Below are 23435 nucleotides of genomic sequence, written 5' to 3'. Positions count from 1 at the left end.
GACAGAGAAACGCACACACACATTCTGAGATAGAACATGACGTACACGGGTGTCACAAAATACGTCCAAACATCCACTCTCATAGAACAACCCATTACATCTGGCTCAATGTAGCCCAGTTTGTGTTATTGGAAGGTGTGATGGTCGGCAGAGTTATTTTTATCTCTCTTGACTTCCTACTGTGGTGGTTTCTGGCAGAGCTTGTCCTCAAAAAGGCTTCCAGTCCTAACAATGAAAACAGGACGACGCACCGTGATTACTGTCAGACAGATGTCATAAGACATTAGGGATGGGCGTGTGCGTGGAAAGACTGAGTTGGAGTGCTGATCGAGGATCAGGTCCACTCTCTTGTTCATGATCATTGAAAAGGCTAATCTGATCCGAGGTCGGTACTCATATGCTAAAACACTTATTGAATACAGGCCCAAAACATTTATGGAAAGTGGAAAGTGGTGTGTGTGTGTGTGTGTGTGTGTGTGTGTGTGTGTGTGTGTGTGTGTGTGTGTGTGTGTGTGTGTGTGTGTGTGTGTGTGTGTGTGTGTGTGTGTGCGTGTGTGTGTGTGTGTGTGTGTGCGAGCACGTGTGTGTGTATGCGCTCGTTGATGTGTGCGTGTGTGGACATGTGTGCATGCCTGTGTGTGTGCGTTGACATATATGTGTGTGTATAAGTGATACTGGTGTCAGGGCCTCTGATTTGTAAATGGCTCTTTCCACCGCCAAGCTTCGTACTTGGCCACCGAACTGAGAATAAACTGACTCTCTCTCTCTCTCTCTCTCTCTCTCTCTCTCTCTCCCTTTCTTGTTTACTCGAGTGCAGCAGTAAGCGTCATATGAATTGCTGATTTCTGATAAGGCATGTCATGCATTTCCTCCCTGCTTCCACTTTTACCAGCTTGACCATCCGGAGTGTGTATTAAACAACAGGGTGTATTGAAGTTCATGGTAACACTTTACTTGACAACCAGCACGGCCATAACCATGTCATAATATGTTATAACAGCTGACATAACTTGCCTGTTATAATATGGTTATAACACTGTCATGACACATATATTTAGATCTGTTGTGACATATATTGTGTTATTTTATGGCTGGTTATGACACCTTCACTCTCTTTTTGACTGGTATAAGGGCAGGTACGTGATAGGCCTATCTGGCTTATATGATTATGATGGTCATAACGCTTCTTAGTCCAAGTAAAGTGACACCGGATGGTCATAAGGCATCATGACAGTGTCATAAAGTGTATTTTATTAGTCCAGGTAAAGTGACCCAGGATGGTCATAATGCTTCATGAAAGTTATTTAAAATATGATGAAAAAAACATGACCGTAAAGAATTCATTACAACACTAACAAAGGATTTAAGAAACAAGCTTTCAAACAAAAGGAAACTTCTTGGTAAGGAAAAAATACATTTTGATAAATGTAGGTTTTGAGACTCTTATGTACAGTAGGTGTCATAACCAGCCATAAAATAACGCAATATATGTCACAACAGGTGTTTATATATGTGTCATGACAGTGTTATGACCGTATTATGACAGGTTATGACAAGTTATGTCAACTGTAATGACATATTATAACATAGTTACTTTACTTCGACAAAAAAATACACTTGAATACAAATGACACTATGATACTATCACGAAGCATTATGAATATCATAATAATATAAGCCAGATTGGCCTATCATGTACAGCGCATTTGGAAAGTATTCAGACCCCTTCACTTTTTCCACATGTTGTTACGTTACAGCCTTATTCTAAAATATATATATATATTTTTATGTCTCATCAATCTACACACAATACCCCATAATGACAGAGCGAAAAACTGTTTTTTAAAACATTTATTTAAATTTATTACAAATAAAAAAAACTGAAATAATATTTAAATATGTATTTTAGACCCTTTGTTATGAGACTCCAAAAGGAGCTCCGGTGCATCCTGTTTCCATTGATCATCCTTGAGATGTTTCTACAAGTTGATTGGAGTCCACCTTTGTTCAATTCAATTGATTGGACATGATTTGGAAAGGCACACACCTGTCTATATAAGGTCCCACAGTTGATAGTGCATGTCAGAGCAAATACCAAGCCATGAGGTCGAAGGAATTGTCCGTAGAGCTCGAGACAGGATTGTGTTGAGGCACAGATCTGGGGAAGGGTACCAATACATTTCTGCAGCATTGAAGGTCCCCAAGAACACAGTGGCCTCCATCATTCTTAAACGGAAGAAGTTTGGAACCACCAAGACTCTTCCTAGAGCTGGCCGCCCAAACTGAGCAATCGGGGGAGAAGGGCCTTGGTCAGGGAGGTGACCAAAAACCCGATGGTCACTCTGACAGAGCTCCAGAGTTTCTCTGTGGAGATGGGAGAACCTTCCAGAAGGACAACCATCTCTGCAGCACTCCACCAATCAGGCCTTTATGGCAGAGTGGCCAGACAGAAGCCACTCCTCAGTAAAAGGCACATGACAGCCCGCGTGGAGTTTGCCAAAAGGCACCTAAAGGACTCTCAGACCATGAGAACCAATATTCTCTGGTCTGACGAAACCAAGATTGAACTCTTTGGCCTGGATGCCAAGCGTCACATCTGGAGGAAACCTGGCACCATCCTACGGTGAAGCATGGTGGTGGCAGCATCATGATGTGGGAGTGTTTTTCAGTGGCAGCGGACTGGGAGACTAGTCAGGATCGAGAGAAGAATGAATGGAACAAAGTACAGAGAGATCCTTGATGAAAACCTGCTCCAGAGCGCTCAGGACCTCAGACTGGGGAAAAGGTTCACCTTCCAACAGGACAACAACCCCAAACACACAGCCAAGACAATGCAGGAGTGGCTTTGGGACAAGTCTCTGAATGTTCTTGAGTGGCCCAGCCAGAGCCTGGATGTGACCTGAAAATAGCTGTGCAGCAACGCTCCCCATCCAACCTGACAGAACTTGAGAAGATCTGCAGAGAAGAATGGGAGAAACTCCCCAAATACAGGTGTGACATGCTTGTAGCGTCATACCCAAAAAGACTCAAGGCTGTAATTGATGCCAAAGGTGCTTCAACAAAGTAAAGGGACTGAATACTTATGTAAATGTCATTATGGGGTATTGTGTGTAAATTGATGAGGATTTTTTAAAATTTAATCCATTTTAGAATAAGGCTGTAACATAACAAAATGTGGAAAAAGTGAAGAGGTCTGAATACTTTCTGAATGCACTGTACATGTCCTTATATCAGTCATCTGTCGAAAAGAGGGTGTCTTGTCCTGCTCCTGAAATCTCCTTCTGCATTCATCCCAGTCATCAGAAACAGAGCACTGAGGTAGGTGCATCCAGACATCAATGTGTGCGCAATTACAATGGTAATTTAATATGGTCAATTCAAAAATATATGTTATATAACATAAACATACTGTTGACACGTAGGCTATGGTGTAATGGAATGTTTTGCCTTGTTTGGTAGGCGTCATAACCAGCCATAAAATAACGCAATATATGTCACAACAGATCTAAATATATGTGTCATGACAGTGTTATAACCATATTATAACAGGTTATGACACGTTATGTCAGCTGCTATGACATATTATGATGTGTTATGACGCTGGGTGTCAAGTAAAGTGTTACCAAGTTCGGTAATGACGCCTTATACTGTAGTCAGCAATAGATTTCATTCATCTGATGTTGGCTTCTCAGTTCAGGCTTAGGTCTGTATCTAATGATGTCTGACACTGACAATATTAGTCAATGGCTGATGTTCAAATAGCAGAGAGAGCTTCTGAGAGTAGTGTAACCTTTTCAATTTGCTTCAGTTGAATAATTCAATACAGCTTTATGAACAGATGAGAGCACTGGCCAGATCAGAACTCAAAATACAGCCCGAAAGCTACTGCACACGTAGAAATCCCTCCTTCTCCCCACTCCCTATGGGGCAACAGAATCGTCCTCCAAGAAGGTAGCTGAATGTAACAAATGCCATCTAGTCAGTCATTCAATCAAATTACATTTATGTTAGTCAGGTCTTTTTGTAAACATTGCAACAACATTGTAAAAACTTAGTGAAGGCTACTGAAGTTGGACAATAGCAAAACAAAGTTGCATCCTGGCTCCACTCCACTGCAGGTGGCTCCACTGCAGGAACCACAAACAGATTTTTCAAATGAAGGAGTCGACAGGTCTTTGTGTCTGGTGTTTTGCCAAGAAGTGACTTAAATGGAAACATTTTTGTCAACCAGTGGCGTGTGAATGGTTGATGATACGAGGTGGTGACAGAGATCCTTGACGCACACATTCTTCTCCTCCCTATTTTCCCTCCTCTGATGTTTGCTCTTGATCCCATCTTACAGGGGAAGAGTCAGCCGGAGATGGGAGTTATGACTGTTTTACATCCACTCTCTATTTCTGTCTCTCAGAAGTCCTCAGTGCATCCTTCACCATATCCTGAACCTTTTTCCTCTTTCCCATTACATGTGAGGTCAGGAAATCGTACCAATTGCCGATTGCGGTATGGCTCTCACTGAGACATTTCTCTTTTATGGAGGCTGTTTCCTTGTGTGTGGAGGATTCTGTGTGTGTGTGTGCGTGCGTGCGTGCGTGCGTGCGTGCGTGCGTGCGTGCGTGCGTGCGTGCGTGCGTGTGTGTGTGTGTGTGAGAGAGAGAGCTGGTGACAGGTCAACAGAACATGACTCACAAGACAGCCCGGAGAACCTTGCAACGTTGATGTCATAAATCGGCCACATTCACATCTTGAACTACTCCAGCAACGGCCGCCGGGGTAAGCTGGTTTGGCCACTGGTGTGGAGTGTCAACGCGGTGCACAGAGCAGGACCTCAACACTGCACAGACATACCACAGGCCTTCGGTTCTCCATCCTCGTCTGTCTGTTTCAGAGGTAAAAATAAAGCCCTGGGATTTGAAGATGTGGACAGAGTCGTAACGCAGTTCCGATGACAGAGCTATGAGGACAGAGACAAATTAGAGTGTTGATGGCAACGTAGAGGAAATGACCCTGGTCTTTCAGGACAATAGTGAACGCTCAGCTCACTCTGTCCCGCTCTGAGGAAAATTAGTGTTCTCATCTTCTCATGTTCACTTGGGAAAGGATTTCTTTCTCAATTCAGACTCCTACAAGACAGGAGCTTGTGTTTCCACTGTTTTAATCCGATGTTGAAGTCTTACTGGGGGGATGTTGAAGTCTTACTGGGGGATGTTGAAGTCTTACAGGGGGGAGGTGTTGAAGTCTTACTGGGGGGGTGTTGAAGTCTTACTGGGGGGGAGGTGTTGAAGTCTTACTGGGGGGGTGTTGAAGTCTTACTGGGGGGGTGTTGAAGTCTTACTGGGGGGGCGTTGAAGTCTTACTGGGGGGGTGTTGAAGTCTTACTGGGGGGGTGTTGAAGTCTTACTGGGGGGTGTTGGTCTTACTGGGGGGGGTGTTGAAGTCTTACTGGGGGGTGCTGAAGTCTTACTGGGGGGGCGTTGAAGTCTTACTGGGGGGGTGTTGAAGTCTTACTGGGGGGGTGTTGAAGTCTTACTGGGGGGGGTGCTGAAGTCTTACTGAGGGATGTTGAAGTCTTACTGGGGGGGGGGTGTTGAAGTCTTACTGGGGGATGTTGAAGTCTTACTGGGGGGGTGTTGAAGTCTTACTGGGGGGTGTTGAAGTCTTACTGGGGGATGTTGAAGTCTTACTGGGGGGGTGTTGAAGTCTTACTGGGGGATGTTGAAGTCTTACTGGGGGGGTGTTGAAGTCTTACTGGGGGGGTGTTGAAGTCTTACTGGGGGGGTGTTGAAGTCTTACTGGGGGGATGTTGAAGTCTTACTGGGGGATGTTGAAGTCTTACTGGGGGGTTTTGAAGTCTTACTGGGGGGGTGTTGAAGTCTTACTGGGGGGGTGTTGAAGTCTTACTGGGGGGATGTTGAAGTCTTACTGGGGGATGTTGAAGTCTTACTGGGGGGATGTTGAAGTCTTACTGGGGGGCGTGTTGAAGTCTTACTGGGGGGGTGTTGAAGTCTTACTGGGGGGCTGTTGAAGTCTTACTGGGGGATGTTGAAGTCTTACTGGGGGATGTTGAATAAAAGATGTCAGCAATGAGCTCCCCTCATTTAATCACTTTAGCTGCAGTTATTCCTTCCTGCTGTATGCACCATAAAATACACATACTGTAGGCTAGTTATAATGGACCACAGTAATCCTACAATGATTGTTACTTACTGGGTACTGTCCTTGTTCCTGTGCTTCAAGACTATGTGTACTTTCCACTATCCTGATTCATGGCTGTACTGAAGTGCACCAGCCTTCAAAAGGAAAGATGAAAAGCGGGAGTGATTTATGAAAAGATGGAAACGACAGAGGACTAAAAGGGGTCGAGGGTGCCCCTTGCCCCGTTCTGTTCAGTCGTTCCGCTGCTCCCCCTGGTTAGGACCTGGCTGATGGGGTTTCCAGAACTCCCTATCAGGGGCGACATGTGGGGGAGGGTAAACTGCTCAATCCCAATCCGAGAATCCTGGCCCCCCTAACCAGCCCCTAGCTATTGTCCCCTCAAATTCAATACTATACAACTTTATTGTCCCCCAAATATGTTTGAGTTGGCAGTCATTAGTGTGGAGGTTAAACAGAACAGTTAATATGTACTTAGAGGAAGACACAACAGCCTCTCAAAGAAATACACTGAACAAAAATATAAACGCAACATGTAAAATGTTGGTCCCATGTTTCATGAGCTGAAGAAAAATTATCCCAGAAATGTTCCCTATGCACAAAAAGGTTATTTCTCTCAAATGTTGTGCATACATTTGTTTACATCCCTGTTAGTGACCATTTCTCCTTTGCCAAGATAATCCATCCACCTGACAGGTGTGGCATATCAAGAAGCTGATTAAACAGCATGATCATTACACAGGTGCACCTTGTGCTAGGGACAATAAAAGGCCACTCTAAAATGTGCAGTTTTGCCACAGATATCTCAAGTTTTGAGGGAGCGCGCAATTGGCATTCTGACTGCAGAAATGAGCTGCTGCCAAATAATTTAATGTGCCTTTTCTCTACTATAAGTTGCCTCCAACGTTGTTTGAGAGAATTTGGCATTACATCCAGGACCTCCACAGCCAGCTTCTTCACCTGCAGGATCGTCTGAGGGAGGGGTGCTGAGGAGTATTTGTCTGTCTGTAATAACGTCCCTTTGTGGGGCTCCACATATACTTTGAACTCTCGCAAAGTGGGAGATGCTGTCAAGAAACATTGGCATGTTTTATCATCAGACCCAGCTTTGCCAGCAGAATTTAAGAACCCACCACTTAGAGTATATAGGAGAGGTCGCAATTTACGCGACAAGTTGGTCCATGCCAACTGCCAGCCACAAACGAAAATGAGCCAGGCTCTTTTACGCCCTCTTCTGAATGGTAGCTAGAAATGCAGAGTGCAACAATATAATGAACTGTGAATACTTCTGCCACCCACATTTGGAAAACGGTACCAAATAAATTACATTTTTACGTGCTCCTCCACCCATGTTATCTACATGATTAAATGTCAATGTTGGCCGCATTATATAGGAAAAACCTCTCATTCTCTCAAACAGAGAATTAGTGAACGTAAAAGTTAAATTGTCGCAATACATTTTAATGACCTAAAACATGACATTTCTACCTTTAGGTTTTGTGGCATAGAGAAAGTCAAGATATCAGACAGGTGATATAACTAATACTCTGAGGAAAAGAGAATGTTTTTGGATTTTCACCCTCCAGACATTATTCCCCTAAAGTGTTAATGATACAATGCCCATGCATGTTATGTTTTAAATGTGAACAAGAACTAACGCCTTGTCGTTCATCACTTCAGCCTACTCCTGCACTGTACCCAATGATTTATCAAAACCTACTTGAAAGGTCGATGTCCTCGTTGTGGTTTTACAGACGTTTTATGTACACACTTTATGAGAATATTTATGTATTTATGTTATATTTGTGAGGAACACATGTTTATTTTTCCTTTACCTCCAACCCCATTCGATGCACGGAACAGATCAAATCAAATCAAATGTTAGTGGTCACATACACATGGTTAGCAGATGTTATTGTGAGTGTAGCGAAATGCTTGTGCTTCTAATTCCGACAGTGCAGCAATATCTAACAATTACACAACAAATACCTAACAGACAAATCTAAGTGAAGGAATGGAATAAGAATATGTAAATATAAATATATGGAAGAGCAATGACCGAGTAGCATAGGCTAAGATGCAATAGATATAGAATACAGTAAATACATATGAGATGAGTAATGCAAGATATGTAAACATTATTAAAGTGGCATTATTAAAGTGACTAGTGTTCCATTTATTAAAGTGGCCAATGATTTCAAGTCTGTATGTAGGCAGCCGCCTCTCTGTGCTAGTGATGGCTGTTTAATTAACAGTCTGATGGCCTTGAGATAAAAGCTGTTTTTCAGTCTCTCGGTCCAAGCTTATATGTACCTGTACTGACCTTCTGGATGGTAGCGGATGGTAGCGGGGTGAACAGGCAGTGGCTCGGGTGCTTGTTGTCCTTGATAATCTTTTTGGCCTTCCTGTGACATCGGGTGCTAGATGTGGGTGGAGCAATGTCTACATAATGGTGCAAATTAAAAACACTCACAAAGCTCCACATCCAGCTTCTTCACTTGTGGGATCGTCTGAGGGAGGGTGGGGGGGTTGCTGAGGAGTGTTTCTGTCTGTAATAAAGACCTTTGTGGGGTAAAACACATTCTGATTTGCTGGACCTGGCTCCCAAGTGGGTGGACCTCTGCCCATTCATGTGAAATCCATGGATCCATGGACTAAATTGACTGATTTCCTTATATGAACTGTAACTCAGTAAAATCGTTGAAATTGTTGCGTGTTGCATTTATATTTTTGTTCAGTATAAATAAATCAATAAAAGACAGAGGTAAGAGCTGAGCAATGAGGGAGGGAAGGAGAGATGTTTTTTCCAGGTGCTTTAACCATGTGGTTTTAATGTTTGGTCCTCTAAGGCAGGCACTCAGAGAAAGACCAGCCGTGGTGGGAAAAGAGCAGAAAACACAGCAGGAACTTTTTTATCTTCTAAAAATGATTTATTAATACAATATGGTACAGTACACCCCATAGTACAGTATGACTGGCAGAAACCAGAGGAGGCAAAAGTAGAGAAAACACTAAACAATGATCCCATATCTGTACGTGACTGAGTAAGGAGTACATCATCACATTAAAACCTTGCTAAAATCATGGTCAGCAAAAAATTGAATAAAATAAAACATACAAATGGCAGGAAATGCAATTTGTCCCATCTCCAAGAACTCTATGATGTCATCCCAGGTGCCTTCACTATGACAACTCCGTCCCAGGTGCCTTCACTATGACAACTCCGTCCCAGGTGCCTTCACTATGACAACTCCGTCCCAGGTGCCTTCACTATGACAACTCCGTCCCAGGTGCCTTCACTATGACAACTCCGTCCCAGGTGCCTTCACTATGACAACTCCGTCCCAGGTGCCTTCACTATGACAACTCCGTCCCAGGTGCCTTCACTATGACAACTCCGTCCCAGGTGCCTTCACTATGACAACTCCGTCCCAGGTGCCTTCACTCCGACAACTCCGTAACAGCGCGGCGACAACAGTGGATCAAAGAGCTGCACCAGAGTGGAGAACGCCACGTCTTCCTGTAACAGACATCAACGACAAGAAGAACAAAAACAGTTAGAAAACAACGTCAAAGACCCCTCCCCCCATGACACACCACCGCACCGCAGAGTTTGTCTTTGAACCACGCCGCGAGGGGCCTCAGATGAGAACTGCTCTCTCCCCTGTAAAAGATCTTTGTAACGTTTCCCTCGAGTAGTCACATCTGTGCAAATATTGTGTTAGGTGGACTCTGACAGGCTGGAAGCAGCATGTTTGAATACTGTCTTTATGTTTGAACACAGTCTGGCTTGATACCTTACAGATACTGACCAATTATGGCTCCATGTGTTTGGTAGGCCTGCACTGAGAGCTATGCTTTGTACAAAGCTAAATCAACAGCCTGCACTGACCACCACATGCACGCACGCTCACACACAGTATATGTCATTTTGAGTGTGGACACTTTTGGTTGAACTTGGAAAAAAATCTGCATTCTAATCAATTTCTGTTACATATTCCTGTTAGGGAACACTTTTGTACAAGGCATCAAACTTAGATAGCTCATTACGATCACTCAAATCCCAGATTACGTCATTCGTTTTGGCCCGGGGTACAACGGTGTGAAGTTACACCCCTGGTCTGCAATAAGGGGAACACTTCAAACTCTCCACAGCGCGAACTCAACCCTAATGGCGTCCCCTCTGATTTCTCCCGACTTAAGTGATCTGTCGTCGGGGAAATGTAACGAGTCGCAAAGCTCCTTTAATGTTTGGGACAAGCAGATCATCAAGACCTATGGATAAACATACAGCAGTTATAGGAGCTGAGTTTAGGGGCCTTCAATGACACGTCTGTTGAGTACACGCCGCTATGACTTCAATAGAAAGGACTCCATATGAAATCTGAATCTGGAGGTTTTTCATATAGCCGTCTAATGCGTGTGATAACTTTGAGAACTCCTCACAAATCGGCACAAGGATCACTTAGCATTACATTTGAAGAGTGTCGACGCGGAGCGTTTTAAAGGGTTTTATTTTCAAAGCATGTTCTCAGAGCAGGAAATGGACAATAGCTATTCTAAACTGCTGAACCTAACAGGAAGGTGGGACTACGTGTCGGGAATATCAGACCTAAGCAGAAGCCATCGCGTAACAGTCATAATCACTACATTATTCCCCTACCCAAGTCATTCAGTAAATAGCTCAACCATTCTAAACCATTCTCACCACTGTATCACTTTAAAGAGACGGACCGAAGACAACTAATAGTCTACATAACCACGTCATCCAAAATCCCTTCTGAGAAAACATTCATGGAACAGCTAAACAGGTACAGTATTTGGCTGGTCTCAAATCTGTTTGTGCTGTATAGCCAACTTCTATGGTCAATGTTGCATATACAGCACAAACAGATCTGGGACCAGGCTTGAACGGTATAGCCATTGTCTCTGTAGCAGCGAAAGCCACTAAAACCACACTCCAAGAATCCTTCTCCTTTTTGTCCTATCACATTGTGAATCAATGAACACACCCTATAGCAATTAGCCAGACAATGTGCATTCCAGGCCCAGACCTCCTCTGTTTGTAGCTGGGAGGGAGAAACAATAGTTCCCTCCATTGGCCTGGCGGCTGAGGTCATGTTTTCACCCACTACTAAGCTCTGGGGAACCAGAGACGGGTAATTATGGAACAATGAGGAAAATAGATGTTTGGTGTCGCGCAGCGGCCGTTTGAAGTCATAGGGACCGGACCACTATATCTGGCCTGCGTGTGTCTGTGTGTGGCTGTGTGTGTCTGTGTGTGTCTGTGTGTGTCTGTGTGTGTCTGTGTGTGGCTGTGTGTGACCACAGGTTGGAGGGATTGAGAGAGAATGAACAAGGAGGAAGTGAGGCCTCTCCTTTTTTAGTAACGACTGGTGTGCTGTAGTTAGGGTGCATCTCAATAGTGGACCCCATCCCTTGTCTCCTCTCCTTTATCTGCACAGACCTGTAGGAACTGGACAGGTGAAAGCAAATCCCCAGTAGACATCCACCATTTTAGTCTCACCGATCCCTATTCAGATCAGTGCAAATGAAGGAGACAAGGAGGCAGCCACATTAGACTACTGAGATGCATCCCAAGTCAGTTGTGTGCCATTGTGGTTGAGGCTGTTCCTGTACCTGTTCTTTCAGGTAGCAGAGGCGGTCCAGGAGAATCAGGCCCTCGATGCAGGGAGCCAAAGTCACCTTCAGCTGGGTAAACACAGGTAGCAGGTCAGTAAACACTAGTTTTAAGTGTACTTCTGTTAAGTGTACTTCAACACTATGGGATCCAACGGAATACAACTAGGCACCTTATCAAAGCAGAGCAGGGCATGGCTGTTGTAACGTCATTGAAATAGAACACCTCTGATTTCAAAACTAGGTTTCATTAGCAGCCTGAGGACAGTAAATATATCACTTTTTTTGCCAGATTATTTACACAGAGTAGAGTTTACACAAGTCATTGAGGGAGTTGTGTAAACGTAAACCAAGTTTAATAAGGCTTAATAACCACTCCAAAACAGAAAGTGCTGGACAAAGACAATCAATGCTCCTATAGCCATAAAAGTCCTATGTGAGCCATTCATTCAGAGTGATGATACTTCCTCTAGGTAGTAGTGCTATAGTATTCCAGTTGGGACCTACCATGTTAAAGGCCTCCATCTCAACCATCCTGGGTCGGTATGTGTCATGGTAACCCTGTATGACACCGTCAGACAGCTGGTAGAGAGGGAAGGAAGGAGGGAGAGAGGGCGGGAGGCAGAGAAGAGGTAGTGAAAGAGAGATGGAGGATGGAGAGATGGGAGAGAGGGAGGAGTGTTGGAGACAGAGCAGGGTCATGTGTGGAGGTGATAGGTGAGTAACATGACAGTGGTAACACACAAACCATTGAACACTTTTAATCCCAGGCTTCACGAGCAAGAAATCTCTCATTTATAGAACGACTCGAAGGAGCCAGTTGAGACATATTCCCTAATCCCTGCACACGCTGTTTGTTTAACAACGCCTTACCCATGATCACACAGTACTCTAGGTGCATATTACACAACTTGTCCATTTCTAAAGAGCCCTGTAGATTCCATGTGTCAGTTTCAAAGATGGTTTAGAGCAACCAAAGACGTTCAACTGTACAGGGATTTCAGGTACCATTACAGATAATCTTTACTGTCAGTTCAATTGTACAGAGCTATGCTAAAAGCCTGTCCTCTCGACGGGATTTCACATCTTACGCCAAGAATACTTTTTTTTTTACCCCAAATCCATTATGAGTTGCTTTCCTGGTGTCCAAAGCAGCAGTGTGGGATTCCCCCTGAGGATGTGTTGCTCTGAAGAACATTCCCAAGTCTGTTCCCAAAACGCCCTAATACTGTGATATCTCCCATCACTGACCTTTGACCCGTCCAGCTCCAGCCTCCGGAGGGCTCTCCAGACGTAGTCCACGAACGAGGTGGCCTTGGAGTAGACGTTCCCCACACGCTTCTCGCTGCCAACGACACACACGTGAAGATAGCTCTTTCAACCCCCAAATCACCATCGCTGAAATCAGCCTACCAGTGTATATTAAGTCATAGTCATCCGATTCTCCTCTTCCCTCTCTTATTTTTCCTCCCTTGCTACAACACCCTGGCAACCAAAGTGAAACGGTCATCACACATGCAATAGTAGAGAGGTGGTCAGGTCCATTAATGAGGTATGGGATCCTGATTTCACTCAGTGAGGGACCCAGTGTCCTGTAGGCTACGGGGATAGACATGTCAGTGAGAGGTGTGAGGTTGTCATCGTGTGTGTGTGTGTGTGTGTGTGTGTGTGTGTGAGGTTGTCATCGTGTGTGTGTGTGTGCGTGTGTGTGTGTGTGAGGTTGTCATCTTGTGTGTGTGGGGTTGTCTTCGTGTGTGTGTGTGGTTGTCTTCGTGGGTGTGTGTGTGGTTGTCTTCGTGTGTGTGTGTGTGAGGTTGTCTGTGTGTGTGTGTGGTTGTCTTTGTGTGTGTGTGTCTTCGTGTGTGTGTGTGTGAGGTTGTCTTCGTGTGTGTGTGTCTTTGTGTGTGTGTGTGTCTTCGTGTGTGTGTGTGTCTTCGTGTGTGTGTGGTTATCTTTGTGTGTGTGTCTTCGTGTGGGTGTGTGTGTGTGTGTGGTTGTCTTCGTGTGTGTGTGTGTGTCTTCGTGTGTGTGTGTGGTTGTCTTTGTGTGTGTGTGTGTGTGTGTGTGTGGTTGTCTTCGTGTGTGTGTGTGTCTTCGTGTGTGTGTGTGGTTGTCTTTGTGTGTGTGTGTGTGTGTGTGTGTGTGTGTGTGTGGGGTTGTCTTTGTGTGTGTGTGTGGGGTTGTCTTTGTGTGTGTGTGTGTGTGTGTGTGTGTGTGTGTGTGTGTGTGTGTGTGTGTGTGTGTGTGTGTGTGTGTGTGTGTGTGTGTGTGTGTGTGTGTAATACAGAGGGTACCTCCCCTGTCTCTCTGGGGCTGAGAAGACCAACTGTAGATTTCTCCGTTCTGTTTTCACCAGGATCAATCATTCCTCTTCACTTGTTCTACTTTACCCAGCAGCAGTCAACAACCCATTCAGGAAGTCTGACGATCTTACATTGTGGGCTGCTCCTTACAGCATTCAAAATGACTATTCACCATAACTTCAGCTAGAGGGGTAGAGAATACCCTTGTTGTATCTTCACATCAGAAGTCTGTGTTTTTTGTATCCTAGCGGAATGAATTTGAGTAAGTGGAGATTCTTACAAATTGGCCACAAACCATAAAATGAGGGCCAGTAAAAACCCAAGCTAACAGGCTTTGTCAACGGTACTGCAGACCCCCCAAGACAGGTGCACCTGGACTCTCTCAGTAGTCTGGTATAGCCTACTGCTTTGGATGTCCCCTAACCAGGGAGACCAAACCTACCTTTTAAAGGAGCTGTAGTGATCCCTTAGAATCACATGGAGGACGGCCCTATAGAAGAGTGACTCCATCTGAATCTGTGGGAGACAGAAAATATTCAAAGATCCCATGTTATCTACGCTTACAAAAAAAACGATTTTCTTGAGATATTCATTCATTCTCTGCCAGTGATTAGGGTGTGTATTAAAACACATTGGAGGAAACGTTTTTGTGACAATGCCCAATGCTTATACCAAACTCAACATATGATCTGAGTGCAATCAGACTGGTTGTTGGACGACAGCTGCCATTTAAGCACACAATCCCATCCCTTAGTGATTACATTAATATTCAGAAAAATTATTTATGAATGGTCCGGGCGGTATCGTGTAACAGGTTTGACCCCGCACACTAGCGTCCCAAGTGGCAGCCTATTCCCTATATAGTGCACTACTTTTGACCAGAGCCCTATGGGCACTGGTCAAAAGTAGTGCACTATATAGGGAATAGGGTGCCACTTGGGACGCGGCCTAAGGTCGGTGGCTCAAATATCTATAGTATTGTAAGTCTCAATCAGGCCTTATTGTATGTGAAAGACCCTGGAGATGTATGGGAACAGTGTGCTCTAAGGCATCCGTATCCACTTGCTCTGGAAGGCGTAATATAAAAACAGGATCTGTCACGTTTGGGAAACACACGTGGCCAGTTGCTGGATGCAATCATTCAATTGATCAGCTTTGATTATCTTTGATGAGCACAAATTTGTAGCAACCAAAAAAACTGATTGAACTATGATTGCATGATGTCATTCTCACACAGACAACTCATTGAACTGTAGTTTGGCCAAATGTGCCCAACGTATTGATATACATGTATATAGTACTTACCCCTTGGCCCTTGGAAACTCTCTCCAGAGCCTGAACAAGAGAAAATAAAGTGAAATGTTTTTAAGTATTCAGTATTTATTAGGACCCTGTGAACGGACTCTCCCTGGTGGCACAACAGAGTTAAAAACGTTACATTGCTCTTACAACATGTGGTACTCAAAAGGTAGAAGATATCACTTAGTTAGTCTCACTCCAATAACAGACTGAGGACCAACTGTACAGCATTGAACAGTTGTGGGTACTAAAAAGTCAATACTGTGGCACAACCTAACCTTATAGTGCCCTCAACTATACTGTCTGGTTGAAAGATGGTGCCTTAAAGCGTTGAATGCATAGCTGACAGAAATATTATACTGAACAAAAATATAAAATGCAACATGCAACAATTTAGAAGATTTTACTGAGTTACAGTTCATATAAGGAAATCAATTCAAATAAATAAATTAGGCCCTAATCTATGGATTTCACATGACTGGGAATAAAGATATGTATCTGTTGGTCACAGATACCTTCAAAACAAAGTAGGGCGTGGATCAGAAAACCGGTCAGTATCTGGTTTACCACCATTTGCCTCATACAGCGCATCAAATAACCTTTGCATAGAGTTGATCAGGCTGTTAATTGTGGCCTGTGGAATGTTGTCCCACTCCTCTTCAATGGATGTGCGAAAATGCTGGATATTGGCGGGAACTGGAACACGCTGTCGTACACATCAATCCAGAGCATCCCAAACATGCTCAATGGGTAACATGTCTGGTGAGTATGCAGGCCATGGAAGTACTGGGACATTTTCAGCTTCCAGGAATTGTGTACAGATCCTTGCAACATGGGGCCGTGCATTATCATGCTGAAACATGAGGTGATGGTGGCGGATGAATGGTACACCAATCAGTACAATCATCAGGATCTCATCACGGTATCTCTGTGTATTCAAATTGCCATTGATAAAATGAAATTGTGTTTTGTTACCCATAGCTTATGCCTGCCCATACCATAACCCCACTGCCACCATGGGGCACTCTGTTCACAACGTTGACATCAGCAAACCGCTCGCCCATGCAACGCCATACACGTGGTCTGCAGTTGTAAGGCCGGTTGGACGTACTGTCAAATTCTCTAGAACGACGTTGGAGGCGGATTATGGTAGAGTAATTAACATTAAATTCTCTGGCAACAGCTCTGGTGGACATTCCTGCAGTCAGCATGCCAATTGCATGCTCCCTCAACTTGAGACATCAGTGGCATTGTGTTGTGTGACAAAACTGCAGATATTAGTTTGGCATTTTATTGTCCCCAGCACAAGGTGCACCTGTGTAAGAATCATGCTGTTTAATAAGCTTCTTGATATGCCACACCTGTCGGGTTGATGGATTATCTTGGCAAAGGAGAAATGGTCACTAACAGGGATGTAAAACAAAAGTATGTACAAAATCTGAGATTTTTAAAATTTCAGCTCATGAAACATGGGACCAACACATTTCATGTTACCTTTATGTTTTTGTTCAGTGGTATATTATATATATATATATATATATAGCAAATGACAGTTGGCAAAATATCTGTCACCTAAGGTGAGTCAGGCTCACCAGACACGCTGACATCCTGGCATTTCTGCCACAGAACCAGGACTGCTCCCTCAGGTAGCCACTCAGGGGGAAACCACAGACGCTGCTGCTTGGACACTCTGAAACAAACAAACACACACACTTTAACACCAGCTGTGTCAGAACTGCACCGTGTATTTAACACTATAGGAGCGTGTGACTATGGTAGTTGACAGGCCACCAACAAAAGTCCAAAGGGAGAGAGAATGAAGTGAAACATTAATGCTATTCAGAGCCTTCCCAAACTAGCTTTGAAGTTTCAAACTCCAAAAACCCGAGAGCGCGGGCGTCGCTAACCCCTTAGCCACATTGCTCTTTGACTCCACTCCTGTTGAACACATGGTAGTGGTATTAGCAGAGGCAGTCCTGGTCAGAGTCAATTGGAGCAGACAGGCTTTGCTAGAGTTTGAAGGCTAGCTTACAGTATACATTGTGGAGTGTTTACATTTCACTAGCACGCTAGCCTTATCTCAGCCACACTGAACTGACCACGTCTCGAGGGCCAAGCACTGCTCGCCCCCTTCCCTGGCACACACACACACACACGCACACAAGTGTTTCTAATATTGTAGCGTGTGACGAGGCATCTGTTAGTTCCCAACAGTCAGGAAGAAGGAGACGCAGTGGCTCTAGGGCTCTGCGGCACGCTTACTTCACGCCCTTAAGGACTGGTCCCGGGCCAGTTTATGTTAAGGGAAGCTGACCTCAGATCAGATGATGGGTCTCACACTCGGCTAAATCCCCCAGACTGAATGACTATGACGAATGGTGCAGTCCAGTGGCTCTCGTTCCATATGATACAATTGAATGGATATTTCCTATATGACTTAGCTAAGGATCTCAACACTCTTATGGTTTGGGTTTCCATCTTTTAGGGTGAGGTAGTACACTGCAGGGTTTGGCCCGCATCCCAGAATTCTTTGCAAGGTCGAGACAGTGAGAGAGAGAGAGAGAGAGAGAGAGAGAGAGAGAGAGAGAGAGAGAGAGAGAGAGAGAGAGAGAGAGAGAGAGAGAGAGAGAGAGAGAGAGAGAGAGAGAGAGAGAGAGAGAGAGAGAGAGAGAGAGAGAGAGAGAGAGAGAGAGAGAGAGAGAGAGAGAGAGAGAGAGAGAGAGAGAGAGAGAGAGAGAGAGAGAGAGAGAGAGAGAGAGAGAGAGAGAGAGAGAGAGAGAGAGAGAGAGAGAGAGAGAGAGAGAGAGAGAGAGAGAGAGAGAGAGAGAGGAGATAGAGAGAAAGAAGGAGCGAGAAGCATGCAAGGACGTCTGGCACAACTCAAGTGTTTTCAATCAAAACGCTGTGATGTCATTATTGGCGGACCCAACAGAGTGGCGAGTAACAGGTCAGGGGTCGCAGTGTTAAGAGAGAAAGCGCGATAGGAAGCAGCTCACCACGCCACGGTGCCGAATCCCTGTTAAAAGCACGCAGGGGTTGTCATCACACACAGAGAGGATTCCAGGTTTCATACCTCATAAAGGGGAGCAGTGGATCAACAAACATAACCAGGAGCAGCTGGAGCTAACATTCTCACCCATCACAACTGTCTGAAGCTACGTTTATATCTAGCTATGACAGGGAGAAAAGAACCACATCATATTGAGTCTTCTAGGTTAAAGGAATATAGGAATGTAGACTTAAGCAATAAGGCCCGGGGGGGTGTGGTATATGGCCAATATACCACGTCTAAAGGCTGTTCTCATGTACGACGCAACGTGGAGTGCTAGGACACAGCCATTATCCGTGGTATATTGGCCATATACCACAAACACCCCAGGTGCCTTATTGCTATTATAAACTGGTTAACAATGTAATTAGAGCAGTAAAAATAGAGGTTTTGTCATACCCGTGGTATATGGTCTGATATACCACGGCTTTCAGCCAACCAGCATTCAGTGTTTGAACCACCCAGTGTATAAGAGAGAATATTTCACTGTTGATGTCAGGGAAACACATGTATTGTGAATTGGAGGTAAAAAAAGCAAGGGGAACAAGATATAGACACTACTATCGACTATTCACTGTTGACCTTTCAGCTGCAGGTCCATGTATCAGACAAGTCTCCTTGCCTTTGTGTTTTCTATACTATACAGCCCTATGGGTCTTTATATTCTGTGTAGAGTAGATAGTGTTTTCTATACTATACAGCCCTATGGGTCTTTATATTCTGTGTAGAGTAGATAGTGTTTTCTATACTATACAGCCCTATGGGTCTTTATATTCTGTGTAGAGCAGATAGTGTTTTCTATACTATACAGCCCTATGGGTCTTTATATTCTGTGTAGAGTAGATAGTGTGTTCTATACTATACAGCCCTATGGGTCTTTATATTCTGTGTAGAGTAGATAGTGTTTTCTATACTATACAGCCCTATGGGTCTTTATATTCTGTGTAGGGTAGATAGTGTTTTCTATACTATACAGCTCTATGGGTCTTTATATTCTGTGTAGAGTAGATAGTGTTTTCTATACTATACAGCCCTATGGGTCTTTATATTCTGTGTAGAGTAGATAGTGTTTTCTATACTATACAGCCCTATGGGTCTTTATATTCTGTGTAGAGTAGATCATTTTTAGTGTATTGTACATTTAGAATGATGACTTAATGAAGTTTTTCTGCATTGATTAAGTGTGATTGGAATACAAATACTACAGCGCTCTCATATGAAGTCAGAATACATGCTGGATAAATCATATCCAATTCAACACCTGAACATTAGCGGGTCAAAAATATCACATTTGCAATCCTCTAAACTGTTATCCTGAGACGATAAATCCATTAAATGATTCTAACAGTCTCTTCTTCGCTAGCCCAATCTAGAGAGCGCAAGTTGGCTGTGTACCCAACTCATCAGCCCACATCAGTGTTTATGCTACTTCGTATTTGGCTTGTGAGAGTATTATGCTTCCCTTGGGCTGGTGAGAGTGACAAAGTAGACACTGCAGGGTGACAGAATTATGATTAGCATAAAAAGTGGGGGACGTCTGTGGACAGGAAGCAGGTCTCCTAGTGGGGGAGGGAGAGGGGGCAGTTGTAGTCTGTAGTTCTAAGTAAGAGTTTGGCTCTGGTTGAGATTTCCACAATGGAAACCATATGTTCTCTAAGGGGTGGAGGAGGGTGGGTCTGTGTTCTGGTGACTGGGTCTCCCTGCCTGCATACTGTATGGATGGATGGATGGATGGATGGATGGATGGATGGATGGATGGATGGATGGATGGATGGATGGATGGATGGATGGATGGATGGATGGATGGATGGATGGATGGATGGATGGATATGTATGTATGTATGTATGTATGTATGCATGCACTGCATACTGTGTGTAGCTAATGAATTAATGAAATCGAAGCCTTTCCCTTGGGGAATACACAAAAGCCTCTCTGTACACCAGGTTGGTAATTAGATGGTAAGTCCACTGTCCCTGCTTCCTTTCCCTGTCCCTCTGACTGATCTGAATGGACTTGATAGGTGAGTGACACTATCATTCTATCCTACAGTATCTAGTCCATTCCCACTGGAGGAACTTTGTGAATGATCTATGCTCCTCAAAGAGCAAAAGGGTTTAAGTCAAGTCATGAAGTCCAGGGGTTCCCAAACTATTTTGCTTCGTGACCCACCAATTGAGGTGTCATTTGAGTTGCGACCCACAATAAGGGTTGAGTGGTGGAAAAACATACACTGACCAAAGAATAAGTAAAACATATTAATAATAACCTATTCTTCAAAACACACACTCTCACACACACTCACAGTATGCCAACCTTTCCTTTCCCCCCTGGCCATGTAATGACCTTGTCTGGTGGGATCAAACTCCTCAGAGAGAAGGTGGTAGCAGCAGCCAACGCTGCAGACGGAGAGGAGCTCCCGTTTGGCCACAAACATGCGCAGGGTGCTGGGCGCCAGGTCTCCACACGTGTGCAGGCCAACCATGACCGCATCCTGGGTTTGGAAAACAGGGAGAGAGCGGCCTCAGCACTGAAACAGGCCTACATTAGCAATGTGATGCAGAGCTGGCATCAGTGATCATACAATTCTATTTTAGGCACATTGACACCAACACACACTTGAAAGAAAATGTCTACTTGAATGTGTATGTACTGGTCTACTTGAATGTGTATGTACTGGTCTACTTGAATGTGTATGTACTGTGGTGTGAATATGAATCTTAGGGACTTCAGCTATCTAAATAAATTAATTGACACAACCGCAGTTGGTGACATTTGCATTCAAAAGAGCATGGTTTTGCCGTTGACGTTGTTTTATTGGTCGACAGTGAGTGTCACCTACCTCTAACTCCCCAATAATCTCTTTGAGCTCCGTCTCCGCGGTAACGTAGGAGGTCAGAGGTGAGTACAGCATGCCGCTGCCCATGCCACCACTGTTAACCCAGCTCCTGGCCTTCCTATCCAGGTTCTCCCTCTTCCTCCTCTCCCTCTCCTCAAGACTCAACTCACTGGGGGGAACCCGGGGGGAGGTGGGCTCCACCATGCCCACACACAGGGCACTGAGAAAGGGTTCCTCTGGAGCTGAGGCTGGGTCACTTTGGTCCAACTCTGGAAGGGAATTGTCCTCTAACAAAATGGCGGAGGTAAGTGATGTCATTGCATCTTCCTCATTCCGATCTGTTAACCCTGTTGTGTTGGTCTGTGCCTCCCCGTCTCTCCTCCCCTTCCCCTCCTCCTTCTCTGCATCCCCACTCATCTTAACCATATCTTCTTTCTCTCTCTCACCGGGTGCAATATCCTCCAAGTCCTCCTGGCCTGAAGGGGGCACCACTGTCGGAGTCCTATTGGCTTTGCTGTGCCTCTGGTAGGCCCGGGAGTACTTCTTGAGCTTCCTGTTCCTCTCCTGGGCGCCGTGCGTGTTGACGCTGGACGAGTCGATGCCGTACACCTGGAGGCCATAGCGCAGCGACAGGAAGGAGCAAAGGTAACCTTTCCCTGAGCCCACATCAATCACCTGGGAGACAAAGATTTATTGTGATGGGTCAGAAAATAATGTAGTCCAGTCGATGTTGTTCAAGCTTGGTCTTGGGTGCACCACTCATAGGGTGTGCAGGCTTTCCTTCTAGCCCACCACTGTTTAATTAATCAACTAATCATCAAGCCCTTGATAAGTTGAGTCGGGTGTGTAAGGCTGGAACAAAAGCCTGCATACACCTTGTAGGTACCCAGGAGCAGGGTTGAAGAACACTGTTGTGGCCAGGGCCCGGGCACATGGTAGCAAAACATTAACGTTTTAAAAAGAAAACTGAGTTTCTTATCCGACAATATCAGATAGTACCTCAATCTGTTTCAGAGTGTTTTCTTCTGTTTTGTGCCTGCTAAAATGAGACCCGGTTGTGTCTTTCACCTGTTTGACCCGGCAGCGCTGGGCTAGGCTGGCCACCACCTCTGACATGGCCTGCACCTCGTGGGACTTCTTGGAGTTCATAAACTCATCACTCTCCACCACAGCACCTGGAACTATCAATGGACACACATGTGTCAGTGAATCCTTGCATGGATGGCAAAACTTTACACTATCTGTGCATTGCTATTGAGAGACCTGTGACCAAACCTAGTGTCAGTGACCATAGAAATAAAATTACTATAAATAGATAGTAATTATATTTCTATATCAGTGACACTAATGACAGTGTGTTACAATGACAGAACCAAGACCTTGGACTAAAACAAACAGTTCCCCTTTAGTTATTCTTAGGATCGGTTAGGATAGTGTCCATTTTGTACCTTCCTCCAGGGGTTGAGCGTTGTCAGTGTGTCTGAGGGATTGCAGTAGCTCTGTGCGGCCCACACAGACCCCGAGGCCAGGCAGGGAGTGGGCATAGGCAGCCTCCAAGAACTCAGCCACATCCACCAGGCGCTTACTATCATCACAGAAACCAAAGGTGATCTTCTTGGCTTTTCGAGAGTAAAAAAAAAAGAAGAAACATAGCAGTTGTCCTTTGTTTATTTTATTCAACATTTTGCCTTTGATAAATATTACAACCGTGTAATAACAACTACATATGAAACATTTCATATTTGTCAATGAACCATCGACAAAATAACACTTACCGTACCATTGCCATGATTTAAGTAATGTTCTGGCGCCCTCTTGTGGTCACCATTCAAAGTGATCTCTGTCAAGACCTCCACGGGTGGCACCGCCATGAACTGGTCCCATACATCGCAAGTGTAGAAATCCACAGTGTGGGCATTGGCGATGCTCAGTGAAACAGAGAGGAAGAGTTTAACAGCATCTATTTTTTTCTGAATCGTTTCCAGAGAATTCATGGAAGATGCCATTGAATAAAAACTCTAACCTAGACGTGCTTACAGCAGGTCTTAGAATGACTCCCTCTTTACAGTATAATCAGGCATAACTAGTTGCAACTGAACGACGATGATTTTCTTAGCACGTATGGGGCAGCCATGTTGGGTGTACCGAAATACATTG

At 44.5% G+C, this 23435-nt stretch overlaps 1 protein-coding gene across 5 annotated transcripts; it reads right to left on the bottom strand.

Annotated features, from left to right (window-relative positions):
* Positions 1-9058: 9058 nt before the first annotated feature.
* On the bottom strand, positions 9059-23339 carry LOC120050124 (methyltransferase-like protein 25). 5 transcript variants are annotated; one of them, XM_038996775.1, is made up of 13 exons: positions 23059-23339; positions 22727-22897; positions 22347-22459; positions 21725-21953; positions 21282-21565; positions 20756-20933; positions 16985-17082; positions 15399-15428; positions 14536-14609; positions 13042-13135; positions 12298-12372; positions 11791-11862; positions 9059-9670 (listed from the first exon to the last, which is right to left on the bottom strand). In XM_038996775.1, the coding sequence occupies exons 1-13, from the start codon at positions 23282-23284 to the stop codon at positions 9566-9568; spliced, it is 1749 nt and encodes a 582-aa protein (XP_038852703.1). In that variant the 5' UTR covers positions 23285-23339; the 3' UTR covers positions 9059-9565. The 5 variants fall into 5 exon arrangements, with proteins under 5 accessions (XP_038852703.1, XP_038852704.1, XP_038852700.1 ...); XM_038996776.1 differs by having other exon boundaries at positions 21282-21953; positions 23054-23339; XM_038996772.1 differs by having other exon boundaries at positions 21282-21953.
* Between the last annotated feature and the right edge of the window lie 96 nt (positions 23340-23435).

The sequence above is a fragment of the Salvelinus namaycush genome, chromosome 6, assembly GCF_016432855.1.
Source record: "Salvelinus namaycush isolate Seneca chromosome 6, SaNama_1.0, whole genome shotgun sequence".
NCBI lineage: Eukaryota > Metazoa > Chordata > Actinopteri > Salmoniformes > Salmonidae > Salvelinus > Salvelinus namaycush.
This window is presented reverse-complemented; position numbering and strand designations above follow the sequence as displayed.